The sequence below is a fragment of the Pecten maximus genome, chromosome 2 (assembly GCF_902652985.1).
Source record: "Pecten maximus chromosome 2, xPecMax1.1, whole genome shotgun sequence".
NCBI lineage: Eukaryota > Metazoa > Mollusca > Bivalvia > Pectinida > Pectinidae > Pecten > Pecten maximus.
Window position 1 is genome coordinate 43,287,997 of NC_047016.1, and position 13,467 is coordinate 43,301,463.

General features: G+C 40.8%; 1 protein-coding gene across 1 annotated transcript in view; it reads left to right on the top strand.

The window, feature by feature from the left end:
- The first annotated feature begins 10,982 nt into the window (after window positions 1–10,982).
- Window positions 10,983–13,467, top strand: part of LOC117343225 (pappalysin-1-like) — a 74,708-nt gene continuing 72,223 nt past the window's right edge. The window contains exon 1 of the mRNA XM_033905567.1: window positions 10,983–11,409. Coding sequence (XP_033761458.1) covers window positions 10,983–11,409 — 427 coding nt within the window. The remainder of the gene's footprint in view (window positions 11,410–13,467) is intronic.

The following is a 13,467-nucleotide window of genomic DNA, read 5'->3' on the forward strand; positions in this document are numbered from 1 at the left end:
GCTCACAAGCTAAAATATCACTTTCCATCATTCAAAAATCCAGTTAGTCGAAAGGAGCGAAACACCAAGGGATCACTCTGAATCTTATACATTTGACAAATTTGACAATGTGACTAAACAGATGTGGTAAAGAGTCTATGGATTTGACGTGGGGACTAAAAAGGTTTGGTAAAGAGTCTAGGTTTGACGTGGGGACTAAACAGGTGCGGTAAAGAGTCTAGGTCTGACGTGGGGACTAAACAGGTGTGGTAAAGAGGCTATGGGTTTGACGTGGGGACTAAACAGGTGCGGTAAAGAGTCTATGGGTTTGACGTGGGGACTAAACAGGTGTGGTAAAGAGTCTATGGGTCTGACGTGGGGACTAAACAGGTGTGGTAAAGAGTCTATGGGTTTGACGTGGGGACTAAACAGGTGTGGTAAAGAGTCTATGGGTTTGACGTGGGGACTAAACAGGTGTGGTAAAGAGTCTAGGTTTGACGTGGGGACTAAACAGGTGTGGTAAAGAGTCTATGGGTTTGACATGGGGACTAAACAGGTGTGGTAAAGAGTCTAGGTTTGACGTGGGGACTAAACAGGTGTGGTAAAGAGTCTATGGGTTTGACGTGGGGACTAAACAGGTGTGGTAAAGAGTCTATGGGTTTGACGTGGGGACTAAACAGGTGTGGTAAAGAGTCTATGGGTTTGACGTGGGGACTAAACAGGTGTGGTAAAGAGTCTATGGGTTTGACGTGGGGACTAAACAGGTGTGGTAAAGAGTCTATGGGTTTGACGTGGGGACTAAACAGGTGTGGTCAAGAGTCTATGGGTTTGACGTGGGGACTAAACAGGTGTGGTAAAGAGTCTATGGGTTTGACGTGGGGACTAAACAGGTGTGGTCAAGAGTCTATGGGTTTGACGTGGGGACTAAACAGGTGTGGTAAAGAGTCTATGGGTTTGACGTGGGGACTAAACAGGTGTGGTAAAGTGTCTATGGGTTTGACGTGGGTACTAAACAGGTGTGGTAAAGAGTCTATGGGTTTTACGTGGGGACTAAACAGGTGTGGTAAAGAGTCTAGGTTTGACGTGGGGACTAAACAGGTGTGGTAAAGAGTCTATGGGTTTGACGTGGGGACTAAACAGGTGTGGTAAAGAGTCTATGGGTTTGACGTGGGGACTAAACAGGTGTGGTAAAGAGTCTATGGGTTTGACGTGGGGACTAAACAGGTGTGGTAAAGAGTCTATGGGTTTGACGTGGGGACTAAACAGGTGTGGTAAAGAGTCTATGGGTTTGACGTGGGGACTAAACAGGTGTGGTAAAGAGTCTAGGTCTGACGCGGGTCTAAACAGGTGTGGTAAAGAGTCTATGGGTTTGACGTGGGGACTAAACAGGTGTGGTAAAGAGTCTATGGATTTGACGTGGGGACTAAACAGGTGTGGTAAAGAGTCTATGGGTTTGACGTGGGGACTAAACAGGTGTGGTAAAGAGTCTAGGTTTGACGTGGGGACTAAACAGGTGTGGTAAAGAGTCTAGGTTTGACGTGGGGACTAAACAGGTGTGGTAAAGAGTCTAGGTTGACGTGGGGACTAAACAGGTGTGGTAAAGAGTCTAGGTTTGACGTGGGGACTAAACAGGTGTGGTAAAGAGTCTAGGTTTGACGTGGGGACTAAACAGGTGTGGTAAAGAGTCTATGGGTTTGACGTGGGGACTAAACAGGTGTGGTAAAGAGTCTATGGGTTTGACGTGGGGACTAAACAGGTGTGGTAAAGAGTCTAGGTCTGACGTGGGGACTAAAAAGGTGTGGTAAAGAGTCTAGGTTTGACGTGGGGACTAAACAGGTGTGGTAAAGAGTCTATGGGTTTGACGTGGTGACTAAACAGGTGTGGTAAAGAGTCTATGGGTTTGACGTGGGGACTAAACAGGTGTGGTAAAGAGTCTATGGGTTTGACTTGGGGACTAAACAGGTGTGGTAAAGGGTCGGTGTGACGTGGGGACTAAAAAGGTGTGGTAAAGAGTCTAGGTTTGACGTGGGGACTAAACAGGTGTGGTAAAGAGTCTATGGGGTTTGACGTGGGGACTAAACAGGTGCGGTAAAGAGTCTATGGGTTTGACGTGGGGACTAAACAGGTGTGGTAAAGAGTCTAGGTTTGACGTGGGGACTAAACAGGTGTGGTAAAGGGTCGGTGTGACGTGGGGACTAAAAAGGTGTGGTAAAGAGTCTATGGGTTTGACGTGGGGACTAAACAGGTGTGGTAAAGAGTCTATGGGTTTGACGTGGGGACTAAACAGGTGCGGTAAAGAGTCTATGGGTTTGACGTGGGGACTAAACAGGTGTGGTAAAGAGTCTAGGTTTGACGTGGGGACTAAACAGGTGTGGTAAAGAGTCTATGGGGTTTGACGTGGGGACTAAACAGGTGCGGTAAAGAGTCTATGGGTTTGACGTGGGGACTAAACAGGTGTGGTAAAGAGTCTAGGTTTGACGTGGGGACTAAACAGGTGTGGTAAAGGGTCGGTGTGACGTGGGGACTAAAAAGGTGTGGTAAAGAGTCTAGGTTTGACGTGGGGACTAAACAGGTGTGGTAAAGAGTCTATGGGTTTGACGTGGGGACTAAACAGGTGCGGTAAAGAGTCTATGGGTTTGACGTGGGGACTAAACAGGTGTGGTAAAGAGGCTAGGTTTGACGTGGGGACTAAACAGGTGTGGTAAAGAGTCTGGGTTTGACGTGGGGACTAAACAGGTGTGGTAAAGAGTCTATGGGGTTTGACGGGGGACTAAACAGGTGTGGTAAAGAGTCTATGGGTTTGACGTGGGGACTAAACAGGTGTGGTAAAGAGTCTATGGATTTGACGTGGGGACTAAACAGGTGTAACAAAAAGTCTGGATTTGACGTGGGGACTAAACAGGTGTGGTAAAGAGTCTATGGGTTTGACGTGGGGACTAAACAGGTGTGGTAAAGAGTCTATGGGTTTGACGTGGGGACTAAACAGGTGTGGTAAAGAGTCTATGGGTTTGACGTGGGGACTAAACAGGTGTGACAAAAAGTCTGGATTTGACGTGGGGACTAAACAGGTGTGGTAAAGAGTCTATGGGTTTGACGTGGGGACTAAACAGGTGTGGTAAAGAGTCTATGGGTTTGACGTGGGGACTAAACAGGTGTGGTAAAGAGTCAAGGTTTGACGTGGGGACTGAACAGGTGTGGTAAAGAGTCTATGGGTTTGACGTGGGGACCAAACAGATGTGGTAAAGAGTCTATGGGTTTGACGTGGGGACTAAACAGGTGTGGTAAAGAGTCTATGGGTCTGACGTGGGGATTAAACAGGTGTGGTAAAGAGTCTATGGGTTTGACGTGGGGACTAAACAGGTGTGGTAAAGAGTCTATGGGTTTGACGTGGGGACTAAACAGGTGTGGTAAAGAGTCTATGGGTTTGACGTGGGGACTAAACAGGTGTGGTAAAGAGTCTAGGTTTGACGTGGGGACTAAACAGGTGTGGTAAAGAGTCTATGGGTTTGACATGGGGACTAAACAGGTGCGGTAAAGAGTCTATGGGTTTGACGTGGGGACTAAACAGGTGTGGTAAAGAGTCTATGGGTTTGACATGGGGACTAAACAGGTGTGGTAAAGAGGCTATGGGTTTGATACGGTGACTAAACATTTGTGACAAAATGTCTGGATTTGACGTGGTGAATGAACGGGTGTGTTAAAAAAGTCTATGGGTTTGACAAGGTAGTAGCGAAAAGGTATTCGTCAACAATAAATAGTGTTTATGTCGGAATCGGAGCTCATCACCGCGACAGCAGAGATCAATGCGTATCTAACTGAGCCATAAACAATTTTCCGTGGGTGCACGTTCTTTTCACTTCCAGGGATAGAAGCACATGCCTCTTGAAGGACATTGTCACTGACCAGCCATTTTTCTAATAATGGCCATGGAGACGGCACGGGATGAAATGCAGGTAACGGGAAGAGAAGAGTCTCGTCTAAATTCTGGTCTACACCAAGTTGTCTTTATTTTGGTTTTTGTTCCTTGTGTATCCTGCCCGACCCAGTTATACAATTGTAACAGTAGAGGAGAAAATGTAGCGGCCAGACCGGGGTTCGAACCCGGGACCTCCGAACACTAGCCGGATGCTCTACCAATTGAGCTACCTGGTCACCGGTGATCGACACAGTCCAGTCCCACTACACACCTAGTGTGTTTCGGCAGTATGACCTGATTGTGCTGTCCATATTGTGTTTTACTGGCGACGCGTGGCAGCTGTTCCTGTATTGCTACTTTAGGAGCGGGCATCTATAATGTTCATGTACCATTGGCCGCTGTACCAGCCATATTGTTGGGTTTACTTTGTAAATTTCTTACTGGTCATTGATAATTTGCGTGTGCTAAGGGTCCATGGTCCTATTATACCTATCATAGCTTGTTGACAGTGCTGACGTCACCAGGTGAAAATGACCATTTATGGTATCAGTATACCGTACGTAACCATGGTGACGTTTTCACTAATTATTCCAATGTGTTAGATTTTTCAGGAAACCTTCAGTCTGGTGATTTCACACTAGACCAGTATATGAGGAACAAAACACGACACACCATTCCAAAATAAATCGTTTATCGGATATAGCGTAACATTGCAATGCTTCGCCGGAATAACATGACGGTCCACCTTTGTCTGAATGAACGTGTTTTTCAAGGTCAGTTACAGCACAAATGTTTGTGACTGGCTTTACTCAACCAGTAGGTCTGGGTATCTTACACCTATGTCGACAAACACGTGAGAGGAACCAGCAGATTTATGTATCCCTAATCATTTCTCAAGGATGATATCACACCAATAAGTGATTGTCTGGATCATTATCGAACTGATTGACATAATTATCTGAGATCGAGAACCACATTTGTCAGCGACAAACGTAAAATGACCTAAACTGTATTGAGTTTGTTTTGGTGATGTTTGTAGTTATACAAAATAAAGATATGGTTGAACAATAATGTTCACTTCAGCATGAACATTCAAGAATGAACATTTCAGCATGAACATTCATTTAAGTACTGCAACCGTTCAAGTTAATTGTCATTCAATATATTTACATTCTAATTGCGAGCGTAAGTAAATTTTTATGGATTAATGTGCGTTTTAGAAGGGGATAAAATACGTTTAACAAAACTTCGAATATCTGCATATTCTTTGGCAAATGAATCTTGACGTAATAGAAATATCGAACAAAATGTGTGATATTGCGTAATTTGTAAATCCGACTACTGTATGTACGATTGAAGACGACGTTCGATTAGCACGGACATCTAATGATAAAACTTTACGTTTGAATGCGGCTTTTGTTTAGCAAACATATCTTATAAAATTGTAGATTAATGCCGGTGTTTGATCAACACGGTTATTTAGCTATAAAACTGTACGATCGAAGCCGGCGTTCGATTAGCACAGGTAATCTAATTATAAAACTGTACGGTTGAAGCCTGCGTTTGATCAACACGGTAATCTAACTATAAAACTGTACGGTTGATGCCGGAGTTTGATCAGAACTGTAATCTAACTATAAAACTGTACGGTTGATGCCGGAGTTTGATCAGAACTGTAATCTAACTATAAAACTGTACGGTTGATGCCGGAGTTTGATCAGAACTGTAATCTAACTATAAAACTGTACGATTAATGCCGGAGTTTGATCAACACGGTAATCTAACTATAAAACTGTACGGTTGATGCCGGAGTTTGATCAGAACTGTAATCTAACTATAAAACTGTACGGTTGATGCCGGAGTTTGATCAGAACTGTAATCTAACTATAAAACTGTACGGTTGATGCCGGAGTTTGATCAGAACTGTAATCTAACTATAAAACTGTACGGTTGATGCCGGAGTTTGATCAGAACTGTAATCTAACTATAAAACTGTACGGTTGATGCCGGAGTTTGATCAGAACTGTAATCTAACTATAAAACTGTACGGTTGATGCCGGAGTTTGATCAGAACTTTAATCTAACTATAAAACTGTACGATTGATGCCGGAGTTTGATCAGAACTGTAATCTAACTATAAAACTGTACGATTGATGCCGGAGTTTTATCAACACGATAATCTAACTATAAAACTGTACGGTTGATGCCGGAGTTTGATCAGAACTGTAATCTAACTATAAAACTGTACGATTGATGCCGGAGTTTGATCAACACGGTAATCTAATTATAAAACTGTACGGTTGATGCCGGAGTTTGATCAGAACTGTAATCTAACTATAAAACTGTACGGTTGATGCCGGAGTTTGATCAGAACTGTAATCTAACTATAAAACTGTACGATTGATGCCGGAGTTTGATCAGAACTGTAATCTAACTATAAAACTGTACGATTGATGCCGGAGTTTGATCAACACGGTAATCTAATTATAAAACTGTACGATTGATGCCGGAGTTTGATCAACACGGTAATCTAATTATAAAACTGTACGGTTGATATGGATTTGCTGGAAATGGAAGACATAGTATCCGTTACAAAGATTCGTATCTTAGCACAGAACGGTGAAAGAAAAAAGCTTTAAGATATAAAAAAAACAACAAGTTATACGCCTTACTGTAAAACTTAGCAGTGCTCCTTGTAAACCATTGTTAAATATTCATGTTCCTATGATGTCATATTTGTGTTTTAAGAGTGTATTTATGTTGAGCTATGATAGTGTAAATAACGTATTCTATGATGTACACTGTTGTAGGTACATTTCTACCACAATTGGTGAGTGTTCATGGACTCCAAGGCATGAAATAATCATTACAACTGTCGAAGAACAAACAGTATATACTGTACCACACGTGTATTAAAATCTAAACGCGTTTCGATTGGTTAACCTTTGACCGGGACTATTTTGTAATCACGTAATTCAGTGGGTTTTGATTGGCTAGTACTTGAAGGCTGCTTCACGGAGAGGCGGAAATGATGACGCACAAAAAGTAGTTCGCAACTGTTATTGTGATAATAATTTTTCATATAGATTTCTATGAAATTACTGTTTTGAAAAATAAAAAATACTAATTATTCATTATGATTATAATTAAATTGTAATATCTGCACACAATTCCGAAATTGTCAGTTTTGCATGACAACTAGCGGCATTTTACTTGAGGTCATATCCTTACATCACACCTGATGTTGTGAAAAGAACACACGTTGGCACAAAACATGTCAATTCATCATCAGAATATCTATCTTATTGTGGTAGAAACAGGTCAATCAAACTCGTGGTTGTTGCGTATGGTGTTTCTTTCATTCTTGTTAGTTACTTTTTCAAAGTTACAAAGAATGTTCGCTAAAGGTCGTGTTTTTGCAACTTTGGAAAAATAACTCTCGAGTGAAAGAAATATCATATACAACAACCATTCGTTGTGTAACCTCTAAGCATTTATCGTATTCAAGTCTCGATACCGTTTACTGCGAACGCTATTCCCTTAACAATCCAACGTCAGCCAAATGTTCGTTTATACATTACTTGAGGCGGAAGGTGTTTATGTCCAAAGATATTTACAATGAAAGTTATGACTTACGATTTACAGGTCAGATGAACGACAACGTGTCTATGGACGTCATGGTGAGCGATATTCTGACGTTCGGAAAGCGACAGATTCAGAGAAGGGTCTGTTGTGGTATGGCCAGGGATATGTCAAGGTGAGGGAACGCCTCTCTTAGTTATCAATGGTAATCTTACTGCAGTAAGATATCGGGATCAGGCTTTGAAACTACACGCTCTTCCTCTTATCCACCAACGTAACCTTATCAATCCTACAGTGAGATATAATACACCAATCCTACAGTGAGATACAATACACCAATCCTACAGTGAGATACAATACACCAATCCTATAGTGAGATACAATAAACCAATCCTACAGTGAGATACAATACACCAATCCTACAGTGAGATACAATAAACCAATCCTATAGTGAGATACAATACACCAATCCTATAGTGAGATACAATAAACCAATCCTACAGTGAGATACAATACACCAATCCTATAGTGAGATACAATACACTAATCCTACAGTGAGATACAATACACCAATCCTACAGTGAGATACAATAAACCAATCCTACAGTGAGATACAATAAACCAATCCTACAGTGAGATACAATACACCAATCCTACAGTGAGATACAATACACCAATCCTATAGTGAGATACAATAAACCAATCCTACAGTGAGATACAATAAACCAATCCTATAGTGAGATACAATAAACCAATCCTACAGTGAGATACAATAAACCAATCCTACAGTGAGATACAATAAACCAGTCCTACAGTGAGATACAATAAACCAATACTACAGTGAGATACAATACACCAATCCTACAGTATGACACAATACACCAATCCTACAGTGTGACACAATAAACCAATCCTACAGTATGACACAATAAACCAATCCTACAGTGAGATACAATAAACCAATCCTACAGTGAGATACAATAAACCAATCCTACAGTGAGATACAATAAACCAATACTACAGTGAGATACAATAAACCAATCCTACAGTGAGATACAATAAACCAGTCCTACAGTGAGATACAATAAACCAATACTACAGTGAGATACAATACACCAATCCTACAGTGTGATACAATACACCAATCCTACAGTGTGACACAATAAACCAATCCTACACTGAGATACAATACACCAATCCTACAGTGAGATACAATACACCAATTCTACAGTGAGATACAATAAACCAATCCTACAGTGAGATACAATACACCAATCCTACAGTGAGATACAATAAACCAATCCTACAGTGATATACAATAAACCAATCCTACAGTGAGATACAATAAACCAGTCCTACAGTGAGATACAATAAACCAGTCCTACAGTGAGATACAATAAACCAATACTACAGTGAGATACAATACACCAATCCTACAGTGTGATACAATACACCAATCCTACAGTGTGACACAATAAACCAATCCTACACTGAGATACAATACACCAATCCTACAGTGAGATACAATACACCAATTCTACAGTGAGATACAATAAACCAATCCTACAGTGAGATACAATACACCAATCCTACAGTGAGATACAATAAACCAATCCTACAGTGAGATACAATAAACCAATCCTACAGTGAGATACAATAAACCAATCCTACAGTGAGATACAATAAACCAATCCTACAGTGAGATACAATAAACCAATCCTATAGTGAGATACAATAAACCAATCCTACAGTGAGATACAATAAACTAATTTTAAAGTGAGGTACCGTAATGTTCAATAGACCAATCAAGCAATTAGTATTTTAGATTAGTTGCTTTTATCCAACACTGATATAATGTACCATTCAGTATAATCTAATCGACCAATCAAGCCGTATGATACAATAAACCAATCAAGCTGTACGATACAATGGACCAATCAAGCTGTACGATACTATGGACCAAACAAGCTGTACGATACAATGGACCAATCAAGCTGTACGATACAATGGACCAATCAAGCAGTATGACACATTAAACCAATCAAGAAGTATGCTATAATGGACCTATCAAGTTCTATCATACACTGGACCAAGCAGGCAGCATGATTCGATGGACCAATCAAGCAGTATGATACCATGGACCAATCAAGTTGTACGATACAATGGACCAATCAAGCTGTATGATAAATAGACCAATCCAATAGTGAGATACAGGGGATGTGTAGCTAAACATATTAGTCGCACGATAACATATAGTTTAAGTTATATTTGTGTTTGTCATGTATTCCGAATGTTGAAGACGGACAGTCTAACACTGCTCAGATGATTTATTCTACAACCTGTCAAAAAAATGTTCCTTTAAACAAGTATTACGTCCAATAGGACGTAATTATACTGTTCTTGTTTTACATTGGTCATTATCAAGTGTTTATACAGCGCTATACTAGGCCCCGGCGATAGTCATTCTACTGTACGTGTGTGATCAAGGGGCGGTAACTCGTAGTAACGTCTGCCGAGCTTTGTTTACCAGTACATAGCCAACTACAAAATCTTATATAATATGATAGAACGGACTATGTGTCAGTTATGTTGTCTAACGAAATGGTCCATTGAAGTTGAGCTCAGAAATAAGGTAGCTTGAGGACATTCAAAAACATTCGGGTCACAACTGTATCAGCTGTAAACGTAAAAACGGTAAGCTGTCTAGGTATTCCGGAAAAACTAATGAATGAATATTAAAAAAAAAATGAACTAAATTTTTGAAAATGGTTTAGGTCAAATGATGCCTACACCATGGTGAACAATGGTGATGTCGATGTGTATGGACACATATTTATAGATAGAAAAACACACGAAAACAGAAAACGTTATATCCGAAATTATTCTACAGCAACTCTCTTCTGTTACCAAAACGCGCCTCCAAATGTTTCCGGTTATTGATAGACTATAAATCTTACGCTATGCTGACCATTGCTGCGTCACAATAAATCAAACGTGCTGACCAGCTTAGAGACTGACCAGAGCTTGGATTGACAGTCTCGGACAGCACCTCCACATAGGTCACTATAAATCGGCTTTATCTGGATCGCCAAACACATATAGAGTCTAGTAGCCAGTCCATTGGCCGGTGCAAAGATTCCGGCTCTCTGTCAGCCGCGCTACGATCCATTGATTCTAGCGAGACGCAGATCCGACTTGTCTTTTATATGTGCTAATAACATAGCGTAGTCAGTCCACGTGCACAAGTATGAAATGAATTTTTACTTTGAAAGATAGTTTGGGTAATATTTGACGTCACTCACACGACTTTCGAATAATCACGGCCGAGCTATCCAAAGAAATTACTTCAGTATATATACAATACATTGATGTATACACTGAGGTATTTGGTCACCTGTGTATGCCATGAGCGAATGTTGTCAGATTTACAGAGAAAGAATGCTACGGCGAGCGTATAACCGGTTAACTCTACAATGTGATTACTATTTAAGTGACAAAGCACAAAATGTTTAAATGTAATCGATCTCTCAACAGGTGGAAGAAAAATTTTATCATTTGCAATTTCATGTTTTTAGTTTTCTGTGAATGGTGTGATGGATTTCCGTCAATTAATGCTGGAGATGTCTTAAATCGTAAACGGCAATTACACAAAGAGAGTAGCAAGTCATTATTAGGCAAACCTTCAGCCTGCACGCGCTCCAAACGAACTTCAGAGTACCATCACCCACTACATCGACACCCCCGGGACACATTGATGGGGAGGGGCCGGGGCAGCACGAGGGGCGGATACGGGCTATACTTCAGTGGGAAAGAGTTGTTACGATTAAAGATGGTACGTAAGAAAATTGAGGTGGACCTTCCCGGAGGAAATTTTACTGTGGGATTATGGATTAAACCCGAGGGAGGCCAAAATGACCCGGTCACAATTCTAGGTAAGTTTTTGTAGTGATTTTGTGGATTAAACCCGAGATAGGCCAAAATGACCCGCTCATAATTTTATATAGTTTTTGGTTTTGTTAGAGATAACTGAAAAAAACTAACCATACTTATAAACTATTGTATATATATATATATATAAATATGTCACAACATTCGCCGATTTAATATTAATGAAAGTAAATGATTACAGAGAAATCAGCTATAAAGCTCATTTTGAATACACATATGTTTACTTACAATACATTTAAGTGTTAAATAGTATACTCGTGGTTTTCAGTACAGATCTATAATCCAAGTAATGACTTACTCGGGCCACGTTATACCGCTACTTCACACTGCACTAGTACACATATCGAGATCAATGAAAGAATTACAACAATGTGCTTATAGTTTTATTATGACTCCATGACTGGGCATGAAGTACCTTTCGCAGTTCAAGTAGTATATTTTCGTAGTATGCCCTAGATAGTATATATATATATACCCGTAACACTGAACAGTCGCCGCATAGCTATGTAGTGCTCCAACAACGACGATTGAACTTAGAAATATATCACTTCAATGATAAAAAAAACTTTAAAAGTTTCATAACGTATGTATGTATAGAACATTCGAACGATTCTGCTTTATTATACATTATTTGCATGATGACAAGAAGGATAACTCTAATTCAAATCGGCGATGTATAACGTACCTTACGCCCTTAACGCCAAACAAGATATGGGTTTATAATGCATTATATTTAACTGTAAAATACCTCATTTGATTCTAATATCAAGCTAGATGGTTGGTATTCCGAACAGAGACACATAAAATCGTTTCCCCGTGAAAATGATAGTCTGGACATCATATCGGTTACAATGATATAAATTATATACAATAAAACAACTCTTATTCCTAATTATATACAGAGTATGCTACAAAAGTTCGCTTTTCCGGTCTCATTATGATAGATCAGATAGAAAGATAAAAATATCAAGGAAAGACGAGTCATGACCTGTTAATCCGGAAGGCTTGTTATTCCGATAAATTGTAGAGGCGAATTTTCCATCATCAAACAAAAGTGAACACGTTAACATGTTTTGGCAATGTTAAAATCTCATGAAAGGGGTCGCGAGACGTTTACCCATTTCATCCTTTTTGTGGGGTCGCGAGTCCGACGTTTACCCATTTCACCCTGTGTGTGGGGTCGCGAGTCTGACTTTTACCCATTTCATCCTTTTTGTGGGATCGCGAGTCCGACGTTTACCCATTTCATCCTTTTTGTGGGGTCGCGAGTCCGACGTTTACCCATTTCATCCTTTTTGTGGGGTCGCGACTCCGACGTTTACCCATTTCATCCTTTTTGTGGGGTCGCGAGTCTGACTTTTACCCATTTCATCCTTTTTGTGGGATCGCGAGTCCGACGTTTACCCATTTCATCCTTTTTGTGGGGTCGCGAGTCCGACGTTTACCCATTTCATCCTTTTTGTGGGGTCGCGACTCCGACGTTTACCCATTTCATCCTTTTTGTGGGGTCGCGAGTCCGACGTTTACCCATTTCACCCTGTGTGTGGGGTCGCGAGTATGACTTTTACCCATTTTAACCCTGTATGCGTTCCGTGTCTTATTTGATTTGTCTTGTGTTCGGCGCTTGTGCGACTTTTTCATGTATCTGGCCCTGTATCTGTCGATTCTTCAATGCATCATGCCTGTGCCTGAGTAGTTCCCCTTGTGTGAGGTCATTGTGACTGAGTATTGTCTCCTATGTGCGGTCCCTGTGACTGAGTAGTGTATCCAATGTGCGGTCCCTGTAACTGAGTAGTGTCTCCTATGTGCGGTCCCTGCAGCTTAGTTTTGTCTTCTATGTGCGGTACCTGTAAATAATTAGTGTCGTCTATGTGCGGTCCCTAAAAGTGAGTAGTGTATCCAATGTGCAGTCCCTGTAACTGAGCAGTGTATCCAATGTGCGGTTCCTGTAACTGAGTAGTGTCTCCTATGTGCAGTCCCTGTAACTGAGAATTGTTTCCTAGGTGCGGTCCCTGTAACTGAATAGTGTCTCCTAGGTGCGG